This window comes from Vidua chalybeata, chromosome 14, assembly GCF_026979565.1.
Source record: "Vidua chalybeata isolate OUT-0048 chromosome 14, bVidCha1 merged haplotype, whole genome shotgun sequence".
In the NCBI taxonomy this organism is placed as follows: domain Eukaryota; kingdom Metazoa; phylum Chordata; class Aves; order Passeriformes; family Viduidae; genus Vidua; species Vidua chalybeata.
The window spans coordinates 14350445-14378210 of NC_071543.1; the positions used below are offsets into that span (position 1 = coordinate 14350445).

General features: G+C 56.8%; 1 protein-coding gene across 3 annotated transcripts in view; it reads right to left on the reverse strand.

Annotated features, from left to right (window-relative positions):
* Nucleotides 1-10740: 10740 nt before the first annotated feature.
* Nucleotides 10741-27766, reverse strand: part of EFNB1 (ephrin B1) — a 44708-nt gene continuing 27682 nt past the window's right edge. For all 3 annotated transcript variants that reach the window (XM_053955681.1, XM_053955682.1, XM_053955680.1), the window contains exons 2-5: nt 26757-27034; nt 13477-13569; nt 12405-12533; nt 10741-11448 (exon numbers count right to left, since the gene is read on the reverse strand). In XM_053955681.1, coding sequence (XP_053811656.1) covers nt 11060-11448; nt 12405-12533; nt 13477-13569; nt 26757-27034 — 889 coding nt within the window. In that variant the 3' untranslated portion in view covers nt 10741-11059. The remainder of the gene's footprint in view (nt 11449-12404; nt 12534-13476; nt 13570-26756; nt 27035-27766) is intronic.

Consider the following 27766-nt stretch of genomic DNA (forward strand, 5'->3'; position numbering starts at 1 on the left):
ACGAACCCAGAACGAATGAATAGTCCAGGCCAGTCCAAAACTGCATATTTTTGTTGAGCACAGCATTAATTGGACACGTTTCACCCCACTCTGGTAGAAACAAAGCCACCACGGCAGAGCCAGTTCCAGGTTTGGTGCTGGAATTGAGGAGCTGGGCATGGGACACTGGGCAGGACTGGCCTGGCCAGAGGACACTGTGAAGTGGGAAATGTTAATTATGGGACTTCTAGGGCAAAACCATTCCTTTAAAAACCTGCTGCAGGGGAAGGAATGGTTTCCCCATTTTGCAGATGGAGGGTGAGAGCCAAGCTCCCCAGGCCCCCCCAGCTCCGGGGTGAGCTGAGAGCATTCCCAGCTGCCTGCTTCTGCTCCTGCTCCTGGCGGGATGAATCCCACGCGGCTGAGGAGCATTTTGCTGTGCCAGCATCCCCTAATGCTGGGGACAGGAGGGGCTCCACTGCCAAGGTGCCCATCCCAGCTGGAAAACCCCACCCGCAGCGGGAGCAGCCCCAGTGCCGGGCCAGGATGATCCAAAGGGGCTCAGCAGATCCCGCCGTGCTCCCGCTCCGTCCTCCCCGCCCGTCCTGCCGGGGCCGCGGGGCCTCCCCCGGCTGCGGCCGCGCTCCGTGCTTGGCTGCACTCCCTGAAAGGGCCTTTCTCTCGCATTCAGGGCGGGATTCGCCCGCCCGTCCCTCCCCACCTCTCTCCCGCAGCCAGCGGTGCCGCGGGGAAGAGCGGAGGGAGCGCGGGATGCAGCAGGGTCAGAGCATCCCATGGAGCATCCCATGGAGCATCTCATGGATCATCCCATGGATCATTCCATGGAGCATCCCATGGAGCATCCCATGGATCATCTCATGGATCATCCCATGGATCATTCCATGGAGCATCCCATGGAGCATCCCATGGATCATCTCATGGAGCATCTCATGGAGCATCCCATGGAGCATCCCATGGAGCATCTCATGGAGCATCTCATGGATCATCCCATGGATCATTCCATGGAGCATCCCATGGAGGATCACATGGAGAATGCCCAGGCAGGGCACACCCGAGACCCACTGCTCCTCCTGGAGAGCCTTTTTTTGGCTCCTGCCAAGCCCCCTGCCCATCCCCAGCTGAATGAGGGGGTTCCAACATCCAAATGGCATTCCTGCTGGGAACTCCTGCATCCCCCTCACATGCACAGGGGTTCTGTGTCTGGAAATCCACCTCCAGCAGCCGGGATCACAGGGAAGGTGCAAAACTGACTCCAGGAAACGCTGCGGGATTTTCTTCACTGAAAGGGTGGTCAGGCCCTGGAACAGGTTGCTCAGGGAAGCGATGGAATCACCATCCCTGGAAATGTTCAAATAACAAGTGTCACCTGGGGATGCAGCAGTTCTGGGAGAACAGTTGGACTCCACGATCTCAGCGGGATGTTCCCACCTTAATGATTCTGTGATCCTATGATAAGATATGGAATAAAATCCCCATCCCCAGGCTTCAATGCCTCTGCCTGAGCTGTGGGAGAGGTGCTCACAGCCTGGGATTTCCTGGGATTCAGGATGACCCCCCTTGACCTCACTGCCCCTTCACCGCCCATCCCACACCCCCGGAGGACACCCAGGCTCATCTTTCCCGTTTATTAGGAGCTAATTACCCCTCTGTTGGTTTTGAGAAGGATCGCGGGATGTTTGGAGGCTCAGCCTTCCTTAACACTTTCCCCCCAGGCTGGGACGGGTTTCCGGGTGACCCGGGGGGGCGCAGACACTGCGCCTTTGTTCGGCTGCTCCGGCTGCCGGGATATCGGGATATCGCCTTACGAGCCGAGCGCTCCGGCCCCACTCCCGCGTCCAAGAGCAGCAAAGCCCAGCCGGCACCGGGATTATTGTTGGAAGCCCAGGGAGGGCGAGGAGAGGTGTCAGGCTCTGGCACAGGGATGGACACCCCAGCAGAACCCACCTCTGCCTGCTCAGAGCTGCCTTCTCCCGCTGGGATGAAGCTCAGCCCTTCCCATCCATCCCCTGGGAAACCTTTTCTTTTCCCTGGTTGCGTGGTCCCCTCAAACCTCTCTGTGACCCAGCCCCTGTAGGTCCCCCCAGCCTGGCTCTGTAAAGTCCATAATTAATGGCCAATCCCACTTTACACCAAGCAGTGGGAAGCCACAGTTCATCCTGCATCCTCCTCACGAGCTGCTCTCTCGTTTCCAGCCAGGACAAAGTGATGGATGCAGGATGGGAGCTGCCATCCTTCCAAGTTCCTGCAGCCCTGGCACTGGAGCGAGCTGGGCATTGGCACAGCCAGTTTGGGGGACACCAGGGGGTCCCACAGGGACAGCAGCCATGGGAGCCCTCCACCCCATTTTTCCAAGGGCAGCTTTCCCTGCTGGGGGTGGAGCAGTGGGAAAGCTCCTTCATTGATGCAAAGGGAAGTAACCCCACAGGCAGCTACCTCTGTGCTCCTGGCTGCAGGGTCACGCACTGGTTCATCTCCCCAGAGATTCCCTGTATCCCTCCCACCTCCGTCTGCACCAGGAGAGGCCCATCTCCAGCTGGGTACCCCTGGGCACCCTGGGATGCCCTTTGCCTGCTGCTGGGCAGGACTGGCACCCCACAGCACCCCATCCCCTGCTGCAGGGATGATCCCACCCCAGTTCTCAGCAGGATTCAGGGCTTTTTCCACCCCGCTCCAGACACCAGCTGGGCCACATCCCCACCTGAGCTCCCCCAGACCCCAAGTGGAGGAGAGTGGAGTCCCGCCCCCCCAGCCCTTTGGAGTCTCCAGCTCGCTTTTCCTTCTGGCTCAGCTTCACTACAAAGACCCCAGAGCCACGGCCAGAGCCAATTTCCAGCAGGAACCTGGCGCTGGGCTCGCTGGGGAGGATTACACCAGGCTGCAGGAATTAGGGGGGAGCTCGGCTGAAACCGAAGCCTCGCTCGGCCCTTCCCAGCCAGGGCAGGTCCAAGGCTGGAGGCGATCGCTGGGATGGGAACAGGAGCTGCAGGGTGGGAGCAGCAGCCCAGCCTGCCCTGGCTCTGCCCAAATCCCATCCCTGAGCTCTGGGTGCTGGCCTTGGACACGGGAGCGACAAAGGCTCAGCCACATCCCTCCATGGGGCAGGGTGAAGCTATGGGAGTCTGGATCACACCTCCCCCTGGACACGTCCACCCTGCAGTCATGGTGTCCTTATTCCCTGTGTCCTGGGGAACAGTGACCATTGAAATGGGGCAGCCTCCCAGGCAGACCCTGGGCTGGCTCAGAGGAGGGAGAACCCCTCACAGGGTCCTGGGATTAGTGAGAGGCAAAACAAGCCCTGTTGGGATCCCAGGATTGCTGAAAAGCAGGAAAAAGCCCCTGTCAGACTCCAGGGATTGCAGAGAGGCAGAACAACCCAACACTAATGGGATGCTGGGTTGGCTCAGCAGCAGCTCTCAGGGTGGCCACAGCACTGATATTTCCCATTTTTCTCTCATCCTCCATGCAAAACAAAAGGAAAAGCTCTGTGTTTCCTTCAGACCCCCTTCCAGCAGCTGGGGGACCCTCTCCAAGGGTTGTGTTTCAGGAACATTAAAACCTTGCACATAATTAACTGATGTTTGCTGTAGAGCCGTGTTCATTCCTTCTTAACGAACCAAAACCTACAGGATTTATCCTGAAGCTCCCTGTTTCACTGGGACAAACTTTCCTTCTCATCCCCCCATGGCTTCCTAGCATGCTCCTTTGCCTTTTCCAGCCCTGTGACCCCTCCAGCCCAGCCCTTTCCTCACGGTTATCCCAGCGGGTTGCTGGCAAAGCCAGGGAGGTCATTCACGGCAGCCCCTGCACATCCCGGCTGGCTGGGATATGACCAGGGAAGAGCCTTTTCAGGATGCTGGAAGCGCTGCCAGGGGAAAAAGGCTGCAACCATCCCTGCTGGCTCCGGGCCTGCCTGCGGAGGAAAAACCTTGGCAGCGCGTGATGCTTTTCTCCGAGCACTTGAGCTCTGCTGGGTCCAACTGCGGGGCCTTTGTGCGAGCGGCGCCGGGCCCACTCCACCCGGATCTGCTCCGCCTCGGGCACAGATGGCTGCCCTGGCACAGGGATGGGGCTGGCAGTGGCACAGGAACACAGGGAGAGTGCTGGAGCCCGACCCGCTGCCTTGCCAGCACCAGCTGTGCTCTTTTCCTCCTCTTCCTCATCCTTTTCCTCCTCCCATCCCATTCAGCACCTAACACAGAGACCACGGTCCACATTCCCATCCCCTGCCTGTCCCCATCCCTGTCCCATCCCATCCCATCCCTGTGACAAACAGCCCCCCAGTGCATTCCCGTTATTGCTCTTATTACGGAGCCCGCGGGACTCGTTGCATTCCACGACAGCCTAATGGATCTTCCAGGCTCTTCTCCCTGGAAACCAGGTGCAGGCAAGCCAGTGGATGCGGCAGAAAGCCTGGCTGTGGGAAAAGCCCAGCGCCTCAACCAGGAAAACCTGTTAGTTATTTGGATACACTGTAGGGAAAACAAGGATAAACCCAATCCTGGCAGCCGCAGCTGGACCAGCCAAGGTTTATGAACAGGAATTGCTGTTATCCAGCCCCTTCCAGGCTGGGGGGTTCAGATGCTCCCCTTGGAGTGGAAATGCCAGAGAAGGAGGCTGAGTGTGCTGGGAAGGGTGGATGAGGCCAGGAATGGGCTGCAGCAACGGGAGAATGGGGTGTGATATTGGAAAGGAAACCTGGGATACGTTGTCCTGTTCACCCTCAGCCCCGCTGAGATCCAGGGAATCCAGCCAAGGCTGGGAAGAGCAGAGGCTGGAGGCACTGGTGCTTCAGCTCCATCCCTGCTGCCTCCCAGGGCCAGCTTATCCATGAATGGGCAGCAGCAACTGCTGCTCAGGGCCTTGAGCAGAGTGGGAAGCTCCAGGGATGGCAATGCCTTGGCAGTGCTGGGATTAGGAGGGAGAGGAGGAATGGAATAGGGAGAGCACCCTGTCAGCACCAGCGCCACCAGCACAGCCCCAGCACATGGAGCCAATGTTCTGGGAATCCTGGGGGTGTCCCTGCCTTGTGCTCCCCCTCTCCAGAGCTCATCCTGAGCCCCACAGCAGCCCCGATGTCCCATCTCCAGCTGAGCCTGTTCTCAAACTGGAGCTGGAAGTGCTGCAGATCCATCATTCCTTGCTCACCTTCCTCCAAGGGGCTTTGAGCTTCCCATCCCTTAACCAGGTCATAAAGGTGCTTCCCATATGGGCTCCCCTTCCATGGGGGTTCCACCCTGGGCATGGCACACAGTGGCACTGCTCCTGCACCCGGAGTGACCCTGGCATCCTGATCCCCCAAACACTCCTGCACCAGGGACATGGTTACCCCCAGCATCCCAATCCCCGCAAACGCTCCAGCTCTGCCGGCCTGGCAGCCGCCCCTCCTGAGTGGGATCTGGCCAAGGGCGAGTTAATAAACTCGACAAAAAGCTCCTTTATGTGAAATAATTAAAATAACTCCTCCAGTCCTGATGGACATCCAAAACCATCGGCAGCTCTGCAGATTTAATGAACTTTCCAGATCCAGAGGCTCCTGGGTAGGATCCTGCTGATCCCTCACTGCCAGCCGGCCCCTGGGAGCGGGGTGGAGCCACATGGCCTCAGCTCCCATGTCCCTGTGGGCACTGGCAGCAGAGTTTGATGTCCCCTCCCACCACAGGGACAAGGGTGCTCCCAACCAAACCTTTCCCAGCACGGGGACTTCTGCAGGATCTCGCACTGGGGTGGGATCAGGGGGAGAAGCAGCTCCAGCACATCCCTGTCCTATGGAGGGATGGAGCACATGGAACACCAGGAGTGACCCGGGGGGGGTTCGCAGGCTCTGCACCCCCTAGTCCGTGCTGGTCCCACCCAGAGCAGCCCCGGAGCCGGGGGGACCCTCCCGTGCTCCCGCTCCCAGCCAGGGGTGGGTTCCAGGAACCTGTTAAAGCACTTTTCCCTCTGCTGGCAGGTCCCAGCACGTTTGGCACTTCCAGTCCTCCCTGCAGGCATCAGGGCCCAGCGAAGCTGTTTAGAATTAAAAGCCTTATTTCATTCCCACTGGGATCAAAGCACGCGGAGAGGGAGGATTTTCAAACCAGCAAACCACATTTGAGACCAGCTGGTGCACCCCAGGGCCCCCCCACCCCGACCCCCATCCCGGCATTCCCTGCTCACTCCAGCAGGCTCTTGGCATGGTCCCAGAGGTTCTGCTAGAGCCCAAGCAGCTCTGAACTATCCCACTGTGTTCCATCTCCATGGCTCACCTCACCCCTCCAGGCTGGATGAGTTTTCCCCGGCCTCTCTTGGTTTAGCCCCACTCTAAGATCCCATAAACCAGACCCATTCCCTCCCATACCCCTGTGGTCACCCCAGAATCCTGCACCCACAATTCCTGACAGGACAGCCTGGACTGGAGCAGTGTGGTTTGCACCAGGCAGGAACTTTCATAACTCCATCCTCTCCTAAAGCAACTCCAGAGTGAGGAGGAGCTGACCTCACTCCCTTCTTGTGTTTCCCTGTGCCCGTCTGGAGCAGGCTCACTCCTGCCAGCAATGGGACATCCCTGTCCTGTGCCACGCACCAGCAGCTCCCAATAGGCTCTGCCTGCTCCGGAGCACAGGAGTAGCCCCTCAAGCCTGAGGGGAATCCAGTGGCCCCCAGGAGCCTCCAGCTGCAGGGACAGAGCAATGGAACACAAAATCATTTGGATTGGAAAAGACCTTTAAAATCACCAGGTCCAACCATATCCATGGAGTACCCAACCATATCCATCCATATCCAACCCTGAGTTCATCTAATCCCGAGTCCATGCTGTAAATATTGAACAAAAATATCCAAAATTTTCCTGACTAAACCAAAGCCACCAGGTCCTTCCAGAACCAGCTGGTGAGGATCTGTCCCAGCCAATCTTTCCAGATCTCTTCAGCTCAGGCTGCAGTTTCAAACCTAGGGCAGGAATAAAGCACACGGGAGACAGCCAGGATTCCATAGGAAAAAAACCCTTTTATTTAACAATATATCAGGTTCCATCACGGCTCCATGGAGTTCAGCTGCCACAGAGCTGTTACCGATGCCGATGATATGCTACTGGGCGGGAGAGCTGGGAGAAGGCGAAAGGAATCAAAACCAGGAACATGACACGAAGAAAGAAAATCTGCGGCGCCGGGAGCGCGGCCGAGGGGATCCCGGCACCGCCGGAGCCCCACCGGGAGCCGAGGAGGATCAACCAGCATGGGGATGCCAAGGCTGGAGCCAGGATGTGCCCTGCAGCCGAGGAGGTGCCAGCACAGAGAGGCCTGGTTCCCTCCGTGCCCGGTTCCCCGCACGGTGCCCAACCGTTCCCGCTCAGCCCAAGCCCCATCCCGCGTGCCCCGCACCAGGATCACATCCGGGCTCCAGCTCCGCATCCACCCCTCGGCTAACGGCAGTGGAGGGTGGACATGGAAAATGTGTCAGCGCGGCTGCTCCGGCGGTGGCACAGGGGTGGGGCAGCGGCAGCCCCGGCTGGTTGATGGCAGGGCCAGGCCCCTCGGGACAGGGACGGTGCGGATGTGACGCTGTGGGATGTGGAGGTGGCACAGCTCTGAAATGTGGGAGCGCGGTAAGGACGTGCGGGGGCGCGGCGCTGCCGGGATGGAGAGAGGGATGTCCATCCCTGCTCCAGCACCTCTGGAACCTCCCAGAAACCCTGTCAATATAATGCAGGTTCACAGCCCAGCTCCTGGGAGCAACTGGGAGAACTGGGGGCTCCCTGATGCCTTCCAGCTGCCCACAACAAGGGCCACGTGACACCAGAGATGGCTCCAGGCATGGCCACCACCCCTGGGCAGGGACCCTGCATTGAGGTGGGCTTGGCTGAGGAAGGCCATCCCAGCCCAGGCACCAAGAAGAGATAGGGCCATGGTGAGCTAGCAGCTGGCAACCAAAATAGGCAAACACAAAATGGGATAGTTGGGAAAGGGATCTGCACCAGGAGCAGCTCCACAGGCCCAGCAAAGCAGAGCAGGATCTCAGGATGTTGCATTGAGTTCTGCATCCCCAAGTCAGGGTTTTTTTTTTGTTGAAGATAAAAAAGCAGATAATTTTCATGTTCCTTTAGATCACCATGTGTTCCCAAGTCTCTGCCCGTGGCCAGGACGGGGCTCAGAGCTCTGGGACTCACTGGGAATGAGCCACAGATTCTGGGATGGAATAGAATCCCAGATTCCTGCCTCACTCTCTGCTTGGAGCCCATCTGATCCTGCATTATATTGAGAGCAGGTCCCCAGTCCCAATCCCGGCAGTTCCCACACTCCAGCACAGCCCACAGGCTCCGGGCTGAGCTCTATGACAATGTTTTACACCCGTTCTTGTGGTTAAAATTTCTTTTTTTTTATCTTTTTTTTTTTTAAGTTCTCATTTGTTTTTCTAAGAAAAAGCAACCAGAAAATAATTCGGAGTTTATACAAAACATCTTTACATTATTTCTTCCAAAAAAGACTAGTATTTACACAAACAAAATGGGGGGGGGGAACAAAAAAAAATTAAAAAAGGAAAAATCAACCAAATTTCAATGCTTTCCAAGAAAAGAACCCGAGGGACACACTCTGATTCGGGACCCAGCAGCTCGAGGTGCTCAGCAAAAACCAAGAGTTCTGATTTCACCCTTTCTTCACATATTTACAAGATTCTGCAGCTGTTCCCAGCAGCAGGAGTGAGACTGATGGAGACCTCAGCTGGGGACAGCCACCATGAGAAGCCACTGGCACTGTCAGATCACTTTTGGTACAACCTGTGGCCACACTCTGTCCCTTCTCCACCAAAACCAAACCAAAACTACATTGTCCTCTCACTTCCCCCTCCACTCCGGACTATTCCTAACGGATTCCACTGTCACCGTCACCACTGCCACCACCACCCAGCCAGGGCTCTTCCCACTTCAGGAAACACAGGCTAAGGTTTGGCAGAGGGAAAAGGGAAAGGGGATTTTTTTAAGACACAATTCTCTGGGATTTTCCCATCGGGGAATGGGGTCCTGGTGGGGGCGGCTCCCAGGCCAGGATGGGCAGTGGATCCCACAGAGGAGAAAGGGATGGAAGGTGCTACATGGGGGAAGCAGTGCTGGGATGGGGAACAGGGGGGAGCACCCACTGGGGTGCATCTCTCCCGAGGGAAGCGGCCGGTTTGGGGCCCTGGAAGCAGAACCACCTCAGGATGCCACGGGCAGAAGCGGAGCTGGGACACCCCGCTCCACTCCAGCCCAAATTCCTGCCCTAAACCCAACAATGTGACACCACAGGATGCTCCCATCCCGCTCAGGGTCAAACCCCAGCACAGCAGCCGGGCCACCGGATCCCCCTGGGGCCACCGGATCCCCCCAAGTCACCAGATCCTCCCAGGCCACGGGCCCCTGTCCCTGCTCTGCCCCTACCCCCGCCCGCTCCATGTCAAGGCACTTTAGCAGAGCAGCTCCCTCGCTCTTTGGGCACTTCCTAACGCGGGATTCGGGGCCCTGGGGACAGGCGGGAACAGCGCAGGTGGGAACAACCCCGCCGGCCCCACTCCTGCTCCCTGAGCAAAAGCAGCTACTGCTGGAAGGAAAAGAAAGTGAGGAAGGGGGGGACAGCCCGAGGACAGGCAGTGACAGGGCACCGCCAGCCCTGCTGGGCTCACTGGCATCAGCCGCAGTGCTGGCGGCTCCTCCCGGGAAGAGGAAGCTGGGAATGATCCCACCAGACAGACTCAGCCCCTTCCAGTTTTGGGCAGGAGATGGACAAGGCAAGGGCAGGGGAGCCCGGGCTGTGGGACCCCGGGGGGTGGCAGGACAGGGAATGCTCCTGTGCCAGGAGCAGGGCAGGGAACAGGCACAGCGGGGGCTGGTCCCCAAAGCAGGTCCTGCCGAAGGGCACTGGATTCTTCAGGTAAAACAGGAGGGTGGAAAAGCCTTTGGCTCAGCTCCCAGCCAAGCCATGCCTGGTGCTCCAGCCTCTTGGGGGCTTCCAATCCCGAGCACCAGCCTCCTCCTGACACCCCTGGCACAAGCTGCAAGTCAGGAACCTTTGTTTTCCAGTTTTCCTTTCCAAGGACAACCACCTGCAGTATGCCCAGCTTGGGAGGGGGCTGCAGCTTCCCCCTGCCACCCCCTACTTTGCTTCCAGCAGGCTCAGCCCCAGCCTGATAGAAAGCCAAAGGCTTTTTTCCACAGTGGGATGCTCCAGAGGGGTTTGGGAAGAGCTGCCAGGCCACGGCTGCTCCACGTGGGGCATGAGCAGTGTCCAACCCCTCGCGCACTGAACGCTTGAGACAGGGTGGAGATAGAAATTTTTTTTCTTTCTTTCTTTTTATAAAGAGACTAAAACAAGAGTCAACAGCTACGAACACAAAAGTTTCCAGGGGCAGTGGGGGGAGCGGGATCTGCCCCGTGGCCGGCAGGATGATGTGCTGGAAGGAGGTGATAGCGTGTGCCCAGAGGTGGCGGGCCGGAGTCCCGCCCGGAATTCACAAAAATAAAAATGTTACAAAAAAATTAAAATAATTATTATAATAATAATAATAGTAGTAGTAGTAAATCGGGTTTGCCAGCTTCCTCCCTGCACAGTTGTCTGCATCTTGGCACCATGGCAAAGCATCCTCCTCCTCCTCCTCATCCCCCTGTGCGCTCGCTGCTCCTGGGACCGAGGCCCCGGCGTCGCTCCAGGCTCCGGGACCCTGCGGCACTGGCGGGCACTTCCCACAGGGCCGGAGGGGTGACGCGGGGAAATCCCAAACCAGGAAGGGGAGGTGGAGTCTCCGGGTTTGCCAGCAGTGTCCCGAGCACAGAAAGGCACGGCGCCCGCCCCCCACGGCCGGCCACAGTCTGGAGAAGAAGAGGAGGAGGCTGAAGGCTCACCCTCAGAGTCTCGGGATTACAAAAGCTGAGAACTACAAAACTAAATACAAAGGGGAGAATCAGCACGTGAGCGTTGAGCCCTCCGCTCCCCGGCGCCGCTCCCGGCGCTGCCCGCGCCGTGCCGGGGGGGGCGTTTCGCTTCCTCCCTGCGGCGCCAGCCCCGCGCCCGGCGCTCCCGCGCTGCTGCATCGGCCGTTCCCAGGCTGCTCCTCACACCTTGTAGTAAATGTTGGCTGGGCTCTGCGGGGGCATCTCCTGCACGATGTAGACGGGGTGCCCGTAGTCCCCGCTCACCTTCTCGTAGTGCGGGCAGTAGTTGTTCTCTGTAGTCCGTAAGGGGATGATGATGTCGCTGGGCTCTGAGCCCGCGTTCCCGCTGCATTTGGGGCTGGCCAAGGTGCTAAGGGACAAGGCTGCGGCTCGCTGCTGCGTGTGCTTCCGGTGCCGCTTGCGGATCTTGATCAGGAGCACAACGAGGAAGATGATGATGAGGATGAAGATGACGCAGCCGGCGCCGATGGCCGCAAACACGGCCACCTTGGAGCTCAGGAAGCCATCGCTGGGACCTTGGGTCTCCTGGCCGTCCTGGTTGACGGAGCCTGCAAGACAAGGGGAGACAGGGGTCAGAGAGGCAGCAGATTTGTGCTCTGTCCATGCATGGATCACACCTGTGGAGCAGGGGGATGAGTTGCTCATTGGAGCCCCTCTCTGCCCCCCAAACTCAGAACAACATTCTCCTGCCGTGCTCCCAAGGAGGGGAGCCCCTCACCTGCAAGGGGACGGCACTTGCTCCCCACCTTCCCTCCCCAGTCAGACCCACACATCCCTGGGAAGGACTGGGCAGGGCAGGCAGGAGTCCAGGCATCCACAGAGAGGGCACCACACACCCTGTTCCCCATCCTGCACCACTGCCCCCCTTCCCATTTCCCAGCCTATGGAGCAGAGTGTTGATCATGCCCAGGTGACACCATTCCAGACCTGGGGAGCTTTCACTCCCCATAACAGACCAGGATGTCCTGGTGAATGTGGGCTCTGACACCCAGAGCCCCCCAATCTCCAATTACTGACCCCTGGGCCGGGGCAGCTGCAGCGCCCGCAGGGGCAGCTCTCAGAGGCTGATCCAGGCAGGAAGAAAAGAAAGACTTCCCAGCTTCATCTGATTCCACTTTGCTCTCAGAGGGGTCAGAAACTCATGAAACTACCTTCAAAGGGCTCTCACACCCAAGGACCTCACCTCCTCCAAGCCCTCTCAGATATACTGTGAGGAACACATGGGAGGAGGAGGAGGAGGAGGAAGAGTGCTGAAACAGCACTTCCCTGCCAAGCTCTGCCAGGAGCTGGGGAAACAAACCTGAGCTGCTCTGCAGCCTGGGCTTGGGACAGCAGCAGGACAGCAGAGATGAGCACAACACTTCAAGCAAACCCATCCAGATCCCAGATCCAGAGAGTGTGTTATCCCTGTGATCCATGCAACAAGCTTAACTTGGAGGGGCTTCATTGGCCCCATGGGAGGAAGAGTTCCATCCCTCTCCTGGGGAATCCCTGAAATACCCACCTGGCTTGCCGGGCTCCTCCACCGCCGGGACCTTGCTGCGCGGGCTCTGCGTGACGACTTTCACGGTGTCATCCGACTCCTTGCTCGGCCGACTCGTCGTCAGCTGCTCTGGGATCACCGCGTTGGGATCTGGGAAAGGGGAGAGGAGGGATGGATGAGAAGCCTTGGTCCAACCTGGAAGGCAGCAGCTTGTTCCCCCCTTAAGAAGTGCCCCCAGTTGTCTGCCACTCCCACGGGGCACAGGAGCACTGGGAGATGCCGAGAGCAACAGAGCAAGGCTGAGCTGCTCCAGGGCTTGTGGGAAGCAGGACCCCACCCTAATTCCCTGGTTTGCTGTTTTCAGAGCTCCTGTGCGTGGGCTGAGACAGGTTTCTTGCTCGGGCAGCAGGAGGAAAGGAAGGGAAGGGCAGGCAGGAGGCCAAGGCTGCAGCACGGCTTTGCCTGTTTATTATAAATATTGGCCCCAACGTGCAAACACAATAATGAGAAGCAGAATCGGGAGCTGTGTATCCGAGTGGGGCCAAAATGAGTCCAGGGCATCGCTGGCTCTGGGAAGCAGCTCAGGATGGAGGTGGTGGGGAGCAGGAGCTCCAGGAGAAGAGTCTGTTAGTGATATCCCTGATGTCCCACTGCCACCGGAGTCCCCACAGCCTGGTGGCCTCCAGAGCTGAGAGCCACCAAGCCCAATCCCTGATGCCTGGCCAGCTACAATCCCCCCTTGGATGCCCAGGAAGTCACAGAGGCACTGCCTGTGCCAGCCCCTCTGAGACACTTGCAGGGCTCATGGGTCCTGTGCCCAGGTCACTTCCCACTGGGACACAGCCCACGAGGTAACTGGGAACAATCACTCCCTTTCAATCCCAGTGCTTTGCACATGCGCCATGTTGGCAAGAGAAAAAACACAGGAAGAAAGATCCTAAAAATGAAATTCTGCTGAACTAACCCAAGAGTGCTCCCAGGAGCAGCTGGCCTGGCCTCAGTTTCCCTGAAATCTTGAACTCCCACATCCCCCAGAGGCACAGGGACCCTGGTTCAGGGGCAGCAGGAGACCCCAGGGAACAGGAGGACTCACCCTGCCCCACTTTCATGACAATCTTCATGGAGCGTGTCTGGCAGACCCCTCCTTCCCGGTTCTCCAGGCCATCCAGCGTGCCGTTGGAAGTGGCTGCAAGAAAAGAGCGGGAATGTTAGACAGGTTCCTAGGAGCTGGAAGGGCACTGCTGGGCAGCTCTCTGCTGTTCCCTGGCATTACTGTGCAGGTCCTCACTGTCCCCTGGCACTGCCAAGCAGGTCCCAGCTATCCCCTGGCACCTCCTACCCCAGGGATTCACTCCTGACCCTCCCACATCTTCACACCCCAATCTGGAGCCCTCCGAATTCCCAGCTCCTGCCCCTTCCAAGTCTGCCTGCGGCAGTGAGGACATGATCCCTGCAGCTTCCTCTCACTGCCACATCCACACAAGTGAGCCATTCTCCACGCCTGCACCCTCCTCCCCCTTTAATTCCTGGATAATTTCCTTTGCTCCTGGTGCAGAATGGGAACACTTGCATATGCACAGTTTAAATTATACATCTCTAATTACACCCTGTGCCTCGGTGAAGAATGTAAACTCAGAGCCCCAGTGGACTCCAGGGGCTCTAATTGCAGGGCAGAAGTCACTTAAATTCACATTAACTTTTCGCTGGAGCCGCCACCGAGTTTTCAGCCCTTGAATCCCATGGGAGCACAGGGAAGGTCCCCCATCCTCCAGCCCTCTGCAGGGCTCAGGGCAGGGGGGACACAAGAGAGAATAAACCCAAACACAAGGATTTCAGGATTAAGCATTAAATGGCAGATTCTGATAAACAGACTCAAAAATTGGTTTCTGACCTCACCAGGGCCCTGGATGTGTCCACTGTGCCTGGCATGGAGCAGGACCTGCCCAGGGACCAAGATGGCTCCCACCCCATCACCTCCCTCATCACGGCAAACACAAAGCATCCAAGTGCTCCACCAAATCTAAACACAGGGATCAATTCACCCAGGGAAGCAGGAAAACCTGGGAGGAACTCAGCAACAGCTTGGGGAAGGCAATATGATGGAGAATCATGGAGTCCAGGGATAATTTTCCAGACACAAGGCAGGACTTGGCCAGCATAGCGCAGTCAACACCTCCCGGAACCTCAAGGCAGAAGCTCAGTCCTGGGGTTTCAAGTTCCCTGTGCAGCCCAATTCCTGCCTCCATCCCACAAAAAAGCAGGTTTGGGAGGGCAGGTGACTGACAGAAATCTGGGACGAATCCATTGGATCCTGCTAGGTGTTGGTGAGGGGACGGGAAGAGGCTGGAGTACAGAGCAATGTGTTTCCACATTCCCCTTCCCACAGCAGGAGGCTGGGTGCCTCCATGAGCCTCCACACTGGGATAAACTAGAAAGCACCCCCAGATCCCTCCAGGAAGCAGGCTCCAAGTCCATCAGCTCCTTCCAAACACCTCTGTGCAATCCAGGCTCTCGCCTGAATCCCCAGCAAATGTTTTCCTAATCAGGAAGTCCTTGAGCCATTTGCTGAGTTATCACCTCTCCTGCAGCAGGATCCCCACTGCCAGCGGCTCCCGGGATGGAGCCGTGCATCCAGCTGGGATGGTGCATCCAGCTGGGATGGTGCATCCAGCTGGGATCTGCTGGCAGCCCTTCCAACAGCAGCACTTTCAGCACCGAGCCCCATGCAAATGCCTGGGAATGTGGAGAAACGCCCCCGACAGCCTCCACGAGTTCTCTGGAATCCAAACAGGATGGACCTGAGCTCAGACTCCCCATAAAAACACATCGGGAGCGAACTCCAGCAGAAAGCTCGGCAGCCCAGTTCTCTCAGGCCAGAGGCGCCGGTTTGGGGGTGAAATCAGCAGATACATCCCAGCTCACAGCCCTGAAGCAGCTCCTTGAACAGTTTCCCAGCTTCCCAGCTCCATGCCATGGGTTGTTGCATCTCGAAGAGACTCATCCATCGAGGGAGAAGGCAGCAGTCTGTAAAAATCAGTCCCTGTGAGGCCTCACGAGGTCTGATTTATAAATAATTAACTAATTGTAACAAAATGTGGTAACAAGCAAGTGTGGTTCAAGTGTGGGAAATCAGAAGACCCCATAAAGGCAGCAGTTCCTCCAAATAACTATGAAAACATTCCATCCACATACAACAAAAAATATTAAAGGTCCAAAGAGGACAGAGGGAGCAGCTGGAGCCACAGGAATGGCAGCTGGAGCCACAGGGATGGACAAAGGGACACAGCTAGCAGCCTTCTTCCCACCCCACAGCTGGACACAAAGTTTCTTCTTGTTCTAGCCGTGGAAATGATGAGGGAGAAAGTAGTTTTGAGACGGAACCATGTGGAAAAATGAAGCAGTTGCTTGAGGGAACAAAAAAAAGGAAAAACATTTGTAAAACCCACAGTGATGGTCTTGGAATGGCCTCTGGAAACAAGGACATGAGCTTCCACATTCCGTGTAAATCCACAACGGGCCAGAGAGAAGCTGGATGCGCTGGTTGGGCTTCCAAAAGTCAAAATTCTAAATCCCCAAATCCATCCAAATAGTGCAGAGTCCAGAGAGTTTGATGTGAACATGTAGGGCAGGGTGATGTGAGAGCAGCAGGTCCCTGATCCATCGGGAAAGGCTCCTCCAGCACAATTCCCTGCGAAGCTCAGTGATGAAGAGCTGCTCCTCCTGCTTTGTATCCTGCTTTCCCAGTGGAAGAAGCTCCAGCAGAATGCTCCAGGCTCAGCTCAGCCCAGCTCCAGTGGATCCAGACTGGGATCTGGGTGGCACTTGATGGATTCCTCAGGTGCCTGTGCCACTCACTGCCACAGTTAGGGTGAGCTGTGGTGACACCACCAATCCTCAGCTGCCGATGGAATCCAGAGTCAGTAACCCACAGACGAAAATGTTAAATCCACAGGCACGGCTGCAGGAGAGCTGCAGAGAGGCAGCTGCAGGGCAGCAGCAGGAGGCAGAGCTGTGACACAACAGAGGAAGCCAGGCAGGGAGCTGGGAATACCCATGGAATAGGAAATGGCAGGTCTCAAACAACATTTCACCTTCACAATCCACACCAGCAAGGCTCAATCCAGCCAGACCCAGCAACACAGAAGCATTTTCCTGCCTTATTCCATTTTGGATGGATTTGCAGGTTGGCTATAGGACTGGGAGAGCAAAAATAACCTCTGGCCAGTGATTTCCAAAGGCTGACTTCCAAAGGCTGCTCCCAGCCCACAGAGCCACGAGATGCCTCTGCCCTAATGGAGCATTAAGCCCCGGGCTGCTGAGTGATGAGGATTTAACAGTGATACCATTAACCATGTAATTGCTTGTCAATTTAGAGGAGATGCTCAGCCACCATGGAAGCCAGGCAGGACCTCCACTCCTGGAATCCCACATGCCCATCCAGCCCAGTGACACACACTACGGAGCTGGGACAGATGGCTGAGATCCCCAACAATCCCATGGTCCCGTCTCCAAGCCAGCAATGCCATGTGCTGTCCCCGCTGCCTCCCCAGCGCCAGCACTCGGTGTCACCAGAGCTTTTCTCCCTCCCCTAAAAATATTTCAAAGGAGAACTCGGGTTTTGGCAGATGGGAGACGCTGGAAGTAATACCTGGCAAGAGATGAAGGCAAGGGTCTCTTAAATGGTCAGCCTTGGCCAGAGCAAGATGTTTGGTTTCTCTGCTGGATTCCCTCTAGCAGGGCTGCGTTATGATTTGGGCCCCAAAGCACAATTAATGTGCTGAGACTGTAGCGAATCCAAGTCTCTTTCCTTTTATTGCTCTTAATCACTCTTCCATCTGTGCAGCTCAGCCCTGCTCCAGCCCCAGTCAGGCACGGCGTGGCCACAGCCCGGCCGCCGACCCCACCACCCCCCTGGCCCCCAGACCTGCACAAGGTTCGTGTTTCCATCGCTTCAGGAGAGGTGGCAGCATCCCACCAGTGCCCCACATCCTGACCTCGATCCTGCCAGAACCACAGGGGCAAGGGGCAGCTTGCAGAGCAGCCTCAGCCCAGCCTGGACACCCCTGGGCTGAAAGCCCCTCCTGGCACAGGTGAAGCCCCTACAGGTCATCTGGAGACGTGCCTCCCACATCTCTGATGCGCTCGGACACTGCCAGAGATCCCTGCAGGAATCCACAAGCAGACTGCACATCAAATAAAATCCCAGCTCCTGCCACTCCCCCTCTCCAGATCTTTTTTACACCCCCTTGGTACCAACACAGAGGTGCTGCACTGGAGCCAAACCCACCATGGGCACTGAGTTCCTTCCCCCCCATCCCAACCAGGGCTGGCACCCCAGGGGACAAGGAGCCACTTCCAGGTCACAGAGCAGAGGCACCCACCTGCTCCACTGCACACCAGCTCCCTGGGGAGCACGGCTTGGTTACAGCCCCTGCTCCTCCTCCTCCTGCTGCTCCTCCCAGGCATCAGGGCCATGCAGCTCTGGCTCAGGGCATCCCGTTATTGGTACTATTAATATTAATATCAGTGTCACTTCCTAACCAGCCCCACTGTGGGGACACGAGCCCCGCACCCCATGCACATTCCCCAACCCCTTTCCTGAGCTCCGGCACACTGGCTGGGGCTGCTGCCAGCGCCGGGGCAGGGGCTGTGTGGAGGGAGCCCACCCCACGCTGTCACAGTGCCAGCGGGGCCGGCAGCCGCCTTCCAGCCTTCTTCCAGCCTTCTCCCAGCCTTCCCGAGGCAGCTGCGCCGGGAAGGGGCCCTGCAGCCCCTGAAATGCCTGTGTGAGCCAGCCCGGCCCTGTCCCGTCCCCGCACGGCGCAGGAGGTGCAAGGCTTGGGTTTCACAGCCACTCCTGCCAGCTCCAGAGCTGCTCCAGAGCTGCTCCAGCCACACGGTCCGGCATGGAGGGAGAAGGGCCACGGGGGCTGGGCCACCGGCACCGCTGACCGCGGGAGGGCCCCCTCTGTTCTCCTCCCTGGCATCAGGGCACTGCCAGGCCCATGCCATGAAGCCAGCTGGGATTGCTGTGTCCCTCCCCACAGCTGTACAAGGCAGGTGAGGAGGCTGTCGCTGCAGCAACTGGGAATGTGGCCATCCCACCCCACAACTCCCTGCTCCAGCAAACACAGTGGGAAAATCACCAGTTCAAATGCACTGCTGGAAATAGGAATGAAAACCATCACATGGGGTTTGTGCGGGATGGGGTTTGGCTTTCCCTGGCCAGGGTCAGCACCCCCAAAATCAAAATAAAGGGTTAAATTAGCCCCATTCTTTACAGAGAGCAGAGGGATGAGCACAGTTACAGCTGGAAGAAGGGAGGACACCACCCACCACACTCATCCTCACCACCTACAGCTCCATTCTCTGCCATTCTTTCCTGGGGCAAAGGGAGAACGGGCAAACACTGAAGTATCCACTGGAAAAAGACACTTTAACCCAAGTAATGCTTAAGTGAAAAGCTAATTTCCCATTAAAACAGCTTTCTGGTGGAAAATTATAACCAGCCCCAATTAGTGTCATAATTAAGAGTCACTGCTGGATTGCAGGGAACCTCATCCAGGCTGGAAAGCACATCTTGGCTGCAGGACCACAGCTTGTGACTCACTCAAGCCCTTTATCATCAACACTGTCGATGTGGATGAGCTGTGGAAACTCTCAGTGTCTCCATCCTGCTTCCTGCGCAGCTCAGGAGGACCACAGTCCTAAATAAACCCTTTGTCTTCAGGTCTGTCCATCCCTTCCAAAGAAAGAGCACGTCATTGGGAGAGGAAGGTGATTTGTGCAGTCCCTGTGGTCGCCCCAAGCAACCGGAGACACGTCAGGATGAAAGTGCCACATAATTCCCCACCTGATGCTCTGCCAGAGTCATTTGTGGGCCCTGCTGGGAGCAGGAGGGGAGGAAAGCACTTACTGCCTTTTAACAGGGTGTAAATCTCTCCTGTTAGGTAGCAAAACCTCTGGGAGATGACTGAGAAATCCTTTGGGAAGGGAATGGAGACAGACAGTGCCATCCCCCAGCTGCAGGGACGATGCCAGCTGCTCACCTGAGCTCGGGCTCCATCCGCACTCCCAGGACTCAGAGAAGACTTCAGGTGATCAGGGACAAAGAGGCTGACAGAGGGACGGATTAATGTGCAAATCTTCTGGAAGCTCCAGGTGCCTGGGAGAGCTCAGGGAGCCAAGGAGGTGCCAGGCAGTGGGGAGGGACAGCAGCCCTGGGTGCTATGGGACAGCCAGGAGGAAACCCCACTGCAATTACAGGCAAACTTTGCATAACCACCAGGAACTTCTGGAACTGGGGAGGTGACATTGGGGAAACTCCTGGCCTAGAATTGCAAATAATCCCCTGCCTGCAAGAGGAGCCAGCCCAGGCACTGCTCCCACCGTGACCATGCACCCACCAGAGCCTGGCTCAGAGTAGGATCACCTGTGGCTTCCAGTGCTGCACCCCACAACAACTGGAGCAAGAGAGGATCCACTGCTCCTGGGGATTGCATGGCAGGACCTCAGGAGCTGGTCTGCTCCAGGCAGACACAAGTGCATGGACCAAATAGCCTCCAGCAACACTCTGAGTTACAGAGTTTGGAAATTTCCAATAGATGCCACATAAACCCCTGACTCTCCAGACAAGGACTGGCCTCCTTAATGAGTAATGGATGGAGGAAGAGGACTCTCTACCCCCAAATTAGAGCTGATCCCACTGCAGCCGCCCCCAGATTCCACTGCTCCTGCAGCCCCCTCTCCAAGAGGTGCGTAACTCCCACTCCACACTGCCAGGTGGGATCAAAGAGCTCAGGAATTACACAGCAGCAGCAAAAACATCAGTCCCAGGGAAAAGAGACTTCAAGTGGAGGATGACACCAATCCTCCCTGCTGAAGGGGCCACACACCACCTGGGCTGGCCTGGCTGAGGGGTGGATAGACACAGATCCCTAGAAATTAGGGACAGAAAAGGATGGCATGTCACAGTTCGTTAATGTCAAACTCTGCACCCTGCACATCTCAGGGTCCAAGTGTGATGGTGCTTCCTGGAGCCCCCAGTGAGCTCTTGGTCTGACAGACAGCACCCACCATCACCAGGATCCACCACCACATCCCAGCACCCACCATTACAGACCCCTCCACACCAGTTCAGAGCTGCAGTAACACCAACACGCCGCTTCTCAGCACTACAGGAGCAGTGGACTGCAATACAGATCCCAGTAGAAAAGCCCAGGGAGAGGGTCTTGATGTTATGGTTATTTAAAAAAATATGCCAAGGAAGTAGCTGCCTGCACTTATCCATGCACAGCTTCCCAGCCACACCAGTATGCCAGGATTTGTTTCAATTCCTCATCAAGCTGAAAACTCTTTCTGCCTTAAGAGTCTCCTACTCAATGTTTAATCCAAAAGCAGCCAAGTTTAATCATCTCCAGAGTCCCAGAGGAAGTCCTCAGAGGTGACCACCACTGAAGAGCCAGGTCCACCACAATCCATGCAACTGCAGCTCCAGGAGATGCCCTAGGATTTGCTGCAGACATGGCAGGAGGAGCAGGGGCTGGAAGAGCCAGGGTGAGGAAAGGGAAGATGGGATGCACCAAAAAACCTGCTACGGTGTGATCCTCCCACCACAGCTGCCAAGAGAGCCCTTTTAGGGGGGACAGACAGATTCCCAGTGTCCCAGGAACAGAGGGGCAGAGCAGGATCAGGCAAGTGATGCAGGGGGAAATGTCACCTCTTCACTGCCATCACCCCTGCACACCATCTCTACTGTCACCTCAGTGTTCAGGAGCACTGAGGAGCTAAACATGTTTTGTTTTCTCCTAATGGGTCGTGACAATGCTAAAGGGGTCGTGACAATGCTAGAGATGCTCTTGCAAATCATTTCTCCTGGGGAAGAGCATCCTGAGATGCAGCCAGCCCAATTTCCCAGGCAGACAGCACCCAGTGCCCAGCTCCAGAGCCCTTGCTGTGCCAGGGCAGTAGGCAGAGCTGGGCTGCCCAGCAGCCAGGGAGATGAGCGGGCACGGGGACCCCTGGGTGGGTGGTTATGGCAGGCAGGGACCCCTGGGCGGGGGTTTGTGGCAGGCAGGGCCCCCCGGCCCCAGAGCAGATCAAAGCACGGGGTATTTACCTCCCGGCCGGGCCCGGGACACCGGCCCTTTCTGAGGGGGCTTTTCATCCCTATTAGGGCCATGAAAGGCTGAGCCATGAGATCAGCTGCCAGGGGCTGTCCGGGGACAGCGCTGAGCCGAAAAGGTCAGGAGGGAGGAGGAGAAGAGAAAAGAGGCAGAGGCTTAAGGGACAGGGCTCAACAAAATCACATTTACTGTGGTCACGCTCTTCAGACAAGCCTGCAAGACAAGGAACCGCGTGTTGTCTAAGGGCCATTATTTGGGTTTGACATGGCCAGGGCCCAGGCTTTGAAGTCGGGAGCAGGACACCGTTAGAGCCGTTTGTGTCCAGCCACCGGCTCCCACACGGCATCACCATCCCCTGCCAGCGGCTCCCAGCGCGATGGGGATGGAGGAGCAAAGCCCCAAAACCAGATGGATGCCACCAGGCTGGCTCTGCTTGGCCCGGGTGTGTCGCAAGCTGGGCCCCTTTGGGTGAAGAATGAGGAAGCCGCTTAATTGAAGTTTTATCAGCAGAAGTTCACAGCTCCCATCATGGCATCAAACGGCCCTTGGGCTTTCAACTCCCCTCCACCAAACAAGCTGTGGGAAGGAGGATGAGGAGCACATGAAAGTGGCCACATTCAAATGGCATCAGCAAAGACCTGGCGGGCTGACAAAGCCCCCCCTGGCACAGCCCCCAGCCCAAGGAACCAGGGAGGGAACTATCAAATCCCAAGGAATGCAGGAAGGAGCACGAGCGGCTCCGCACACATGCACTGGCACGGGCTGAAGGCTTCCCAAACCAACGGAAGCTGAAGGAGCACAGCCAGAAAAGCGAGTATGGCAACGTGTCCCAGAAAAGCTCCCGAGGAGGAAGGATGATCCTGGCAGCTGGCAGGGTATAGGTGACCCCCTTCCTCACGCTGAGCTGCAGAAAAACGCTGACAGAGCGTGGCCCGGGGACGAAGCCACATCGCAGCAGCAGTGATGGTTTACAACAAATAATTCTTGCCAGGTTAAGACTAATTGCATCTAAAAACAGAAATGCAAGACAAGGGCTTTAACACAACACTCAGGGTAATAGATCCGCTCTCACTGCATCCCACTGCCAAAAAGCGTTGGATTGGATTACGGACGTTATTACATCAAAAATGGATTGAAGGGCTTAAGGACTCACAATAAACAGCAAATGCCTCAGATTTATGAGGAAACATCTACTAGGAGCTTGCTTTTCTTTCAGCATTGTCATCAAGCAAGGGCTCTGTGCTTTAAAGAGGCCCATGGGACAGGTTGGACACTGAGGAAGAACACCTGGAAGAACACCTCAGCACCACTACCACATCTGCAAACAGCTGCCTGGAGTGCACCCCGAGGCTGAGCGAGGTTTGCCTGTGGTCTCCACACCCCACTGAACATAGAAGGGGCTGCCAGGACCACCACCAGCCCCAAAAACCAGAGAAGGAGATGGGAACTATGGGAGTCCATCCAGTTCATCCCCTACCATGACCAGGGACATGTTCCACTAAACCAGGTTGCTCCAAGCCCTATCCAACCTGGCCTTGAACACTTCCAGGAATGGACTAGGTGATGTTTAACAGTTCCTTCTAACCCAAACTATTCTTTGATTCTCTGATCCAGAGCTCTGGGATAGCAGGGAGCCACCCTGGGAGCTCCTCCTCACGTCACCCTGCTGCCAGGACACAGGGATTAATGGATCTCTATCCAGGCACCTCATTACCAGAGATAGTAAAACTGGAGCAAGTTCAAAGAGGAGCAGCAAACACAATTAGGAGCTGGAGTGAATTAGGAGGGGAGGTGGAGGGAGCTGAACCTGCAGGGCTGGATAAGCCATGGTGGGGCTGGAGCTGCCCACGACATCCCAGGAGCGCAGGCACCAGGCAGGGGGGAGGCTACTCCAGTGGGAAGTATTTTCAAGGGAGGGCACAGGACACTGGGGACAGGGAATCACACCAAGACACCAAAGGCAAGCAGGGAAACATCCAGGAGACCCAGGCATGGAAGTAACCACAGCACATCATGATAGAAAACACACAATTCCCAAATTCTCATCTCTTTCACCCTCTCAGCACTTCATCCTGGGGATGGTGCCCACGTCCTGCTGGAGTCCCACGTGCCCCCCAGCCTCTGTCTCCAGTGTGGACCTGCAGGCAGATGCCGCTGCATCTTGTTCATTACGGAAAGCCTCAGGAATAAGCATCACCTTTCCTTATCCACCCCCAGGAGCAAAGATGCTTTTAAGGAAAGCCGGGAACTGGTGTAGAGGGGGTCGGTGTGAGGCTCCAGAGAGGACGGGGACAGGGAACAGCAGCTTTCAAAAGCCTTTTCATGGCTAAGCCGAGGGCTGGGGCCGTGTCCCTCCATGATAAAAGTGTCCCTAAATAAGGCTTGGCATATCCAAAGCAATGGCAAGGAGGGGTCCTGAATAGGAGGGCCCTGGGAAGCCCCCTGGCTCCGGTGAGGAGGTTTTCCAACCACTGGGGAAGGTGGGGGATGAGTGGCACACGCCCTGTTCCCCTCAGCTCCAGCATTGCTTCCCCGGCTTAAAAATGAAAAGGGAGAAAAAAAAAAAAACTCTTTTGTGTGTTCAGGCAAAGCTTGGGGAAAGGGAGGGGAGAAAAATTGGGGGGAAAAAAAAAGACAACATGTGGGTGGTCTGCTCAGGACACTTTTGACTTTGTTTTTTTGGCTATTTTATTTCTTGGCAGAAAGAACTCCTGGGGCTGCTCAGCAGAGGGTATGGCCAGATCACAGGAGCATCCTCAGCCCACCCAGGGGCCAAAGTTCAGCTGGCAGCTCCCAGCTCCGAGGGGTTTCGCATCAAAGCTTGGAGGAGTCAAGAGAAATTAAAGTCAGAAACGGTCCAAGGCAGGGGCAGAGGGCACTGCCGGCCCCCTGAGGAGAGGAGGGGCATCCCACAGGGATGCTCCAAGCACCCCGCTCACTGCATCCCTATACAGCCTGGAACTGGGAACAAGAGGATAAATAGGATTTTATATTAAAAAATGAGTTTAAAAGCCTCAGCCCAACATCCAACGGGACGCAGAGCCGGGGATTTCCCAACCTGGGCTATGCTGTCTTTGCAAAATCCCGGCTGCGTGTCCCGTCAGATCCGAAGCGAGCCGGAGCCGGTCACCTGCAGTGACCCAGGTGTGCTGGCAGCCTTGGAGGGGAGCTGGCATCGGCTCAAAGCTGCAGGGGCCCCGCGGGAGCCGCGTTTGGAGTCGGCAGTGCACCGGCGGCCGCTTGTGAAAGCACCTCCCAAAGCTCCGGGAGGTTGATTTTCACTTCAGTTTTCGTGTGAAATGCAAAACAGCTCCTTAAAATTTGGGTAATTCAGAGGCTGATAAATCTTTCTGCCTCCACCTTCCTGATGGACTTGGTTACCATAAGAGGGATCCCATATTTCTTCTTCTTGGTGCTTTGTTCACCTCCTGAGCTCATTTTGGGGAACCTATTTGTCTTTGAGGGCTCTTTGCAGCCTGACAGTCCCACGGGCTGTAGCTCAAAGGACCCCAATTTCAGCCCTCATTAGCTTGATGACCATGTCAGTGCTTGAACTTGACCTCCAAACACAGAGGAGCCACTGACCAAGTGCTTCAAGATGCTTGGCTGACCCAAGCCTGCCACTTTGGCCTCTCTTCCAAGTTTTTGCCCACTGCAGGCAAAGCTTATATTCAATCAAGCTTTCCATCAGCTGAAGGATGGCAGAAGGGCCAAACTTTGCCATCCCAGAGCCACTAGGCTGGTGCAGCTGTGTTAAGGGAGATGGGAGCCTACATGGCAGTTGTGCCAGGGGTTTTGGCATCCCCATCTGCAGCATCTGGGCTGGAACCAGGGTGTCTTGCCCACACTGGCTTCAAAGCTGGTGCCTCTCAAGTGATATAGGACAGACATCCCCATGTCTGGACAGCAACAGTGACCATTGCTCTGGAAGAGCCTGGCCCTGCCACAGTGACTCAGCCCTGCAGAGCCCACGGTCACTGCCAGCCCCGAGCTGAGCTGGCTCTGCAGGTTGTGGTGCCAGGTCGTCCCTGTTGTCACCCCTCCTGTTAGGGAGGCTTCCCTGGCTGACCATCCAGGAGCCACTTTGGCATCTCCACGGCCACACAGGGAACACGGGGAGCCCCCCACGAGTCCCTGTCACCACCCAGCAAAATTTGCCGTGACAGAAGTGATGAGGGCTCAAGGCTGATCTGCCAGAGCCGGGCCCGGCTGCTTCCTCTGCATCAGGTTTATTCCAAGTTATTCTGCAGCAAGATTCCAACAGCCCCAGCCAGGCTCGCTGGGGACATCCAGACCAGCAGCTTCATCACAGCACCATGCTACAGCACAAACCCCCTGTCTCCGCTGCCTGCCATGGCCTTGCTGCCCCCTCCCAAAGATTCCAGGCTAAAAATACCCTGTTTCCAGCCAGGAACACACGGCTCCCATGGCTGGGAGCTCGCTCCCACACGGGCAGTGACCCCTGTGCCAGCCGCTCGCCGCAGAGCCCACGGCACACAGCGAGGAGAGCTGAGCCATGGCCACCGTGCCCTTTGCAGTGCACCCAGCCAGGCAGGGACAGCCAGGCTGAGGAGGAGGGGAGGGGACAAAGAAAGAGCTGGCAGCACTGTCCAGACACGGCTGAGCTCCCCCTCCATCCGCAGCAGAGCAGGCACAAGGGGATACATTTCTGTGCAGCAATCCCCTGCACGCACAGACCACAGGCTCCAAGAAAATCCCAGCCTCCTCTCTCCCCCCTCCAGAAAATGCCATGGTGCACCAAGACACAAACAGAACAAGCCAGTGTGCAGAATTTTTCAGCCACTTCGATCATCTCACACATTGGACACCATCAGCACTTCCCCGTGCTGGGGCTGCTCTTGGAAGCAACATCCAGGAGTAAGGACAAACATCACCATTCCTCTTTCTCCCCAGCCCCAAGGCAAAACCCCATAACACTTCCAGCAAAGATGGCAGCAAAAAATAGGCTCCAGGCATGACAGTGCTCCAGGGCTGACCCCAGATGGGGATGTGCTCCTGCTCCCAGCGTGAGCAGGGCAGGGGACACAGCACAGCAGCCAGATAGGGACTGGTGACCCACTCGGCCAGTGACACATTCCTCCCCCTGTTCCCATCCAGCAGGACATATTTTCCATCCGTGTCAGCTCTCTGCACCAGCCAAGTCACACATAAGCGCCTGGTGACACTCTCCAGGCGCCCGAGCCCTCCCAAGCCAGGGCTGGCAGCAAGGAAGAGGAGGGCGACTCACATGTGATGAAGTAATCCTGCTGCCGCTTGAATTCCAGGCCCATGTAGTTGGGGCTGAACTCCTGGAACTTGATGGTGAAGCGGATCTCCTGCTCGGGCCGGTTGCATGTCACCAGCACGTTGGGGTCCATGACGGTGCTGCAGGCATCCGCCTGCTCCTTCCTCACCAGGTACAGCTTGTAGTACTCGTAAGGCTTGGACGGCTCCGCCTTGGGGCAGATAATGTCCAGTTTATCCCCAATCTCTGGGTAGATGACCAGCCCCTTCCCAGTCATGAACCTGGAAGAGAGGAGGGTAAGAGGTTACCACGTGCTGGAGCAGAGGCCACACCAGCCCGGCCCACCCCACTCTGACACCATTTTTGTGCTTCAGCTCTGCTGCTCCCCCTCTGTAAGATGGGTTTTGACACCGAAACCAAGTTCTCCTCTTCCCTCACCATCCCAGCCTGTGCATGGAGCCAGCACAGGCTCCTGCTGACAAAATCAGGGCTGGCTTGGGTCAGTCCTGCTTGCCAGCCATGATTAGGGTGGGCACCCTTCCCGTCCCCAAGCCTGGCATCCAACCGGGAATGAGTCTTTCCACAAAGGGCTGGGAGACGCCGCGGCTCTGCCCGACGGCCAGGCAAGGAGCTTCCTGCAGGGACAGGCAATAATTAGGCATAGGGAGAAGTCCTGACAATGGGGTGAAGGGAGGGATCCCGTCCACGCCCTGGCTCCCTGAGGAATTCCTGTCCTTAAATGGAAGGGAAGGAAGCATCCTGCAGGACAACTTCTACTGAGCCAGGCTCAACAGCATGCCCAGGAGCGTGGGAGGACCGGATGGAGAGGAGCAAGGAGGGAGGAAAGCTATTCAGGGCTGGAAGGCAGGGCATTGGGAAGGGTAGGAAGGCAAGATGCTGATAATTAACATTCGGATCTTGTTATGGTGGGGCAAGGCACTGATTAGGTTTTTTTCAGCGTGAAGGAGAGGATTAGGGCAGCAAGGAGGGAAGCAGCAGATCATCTACTTTGA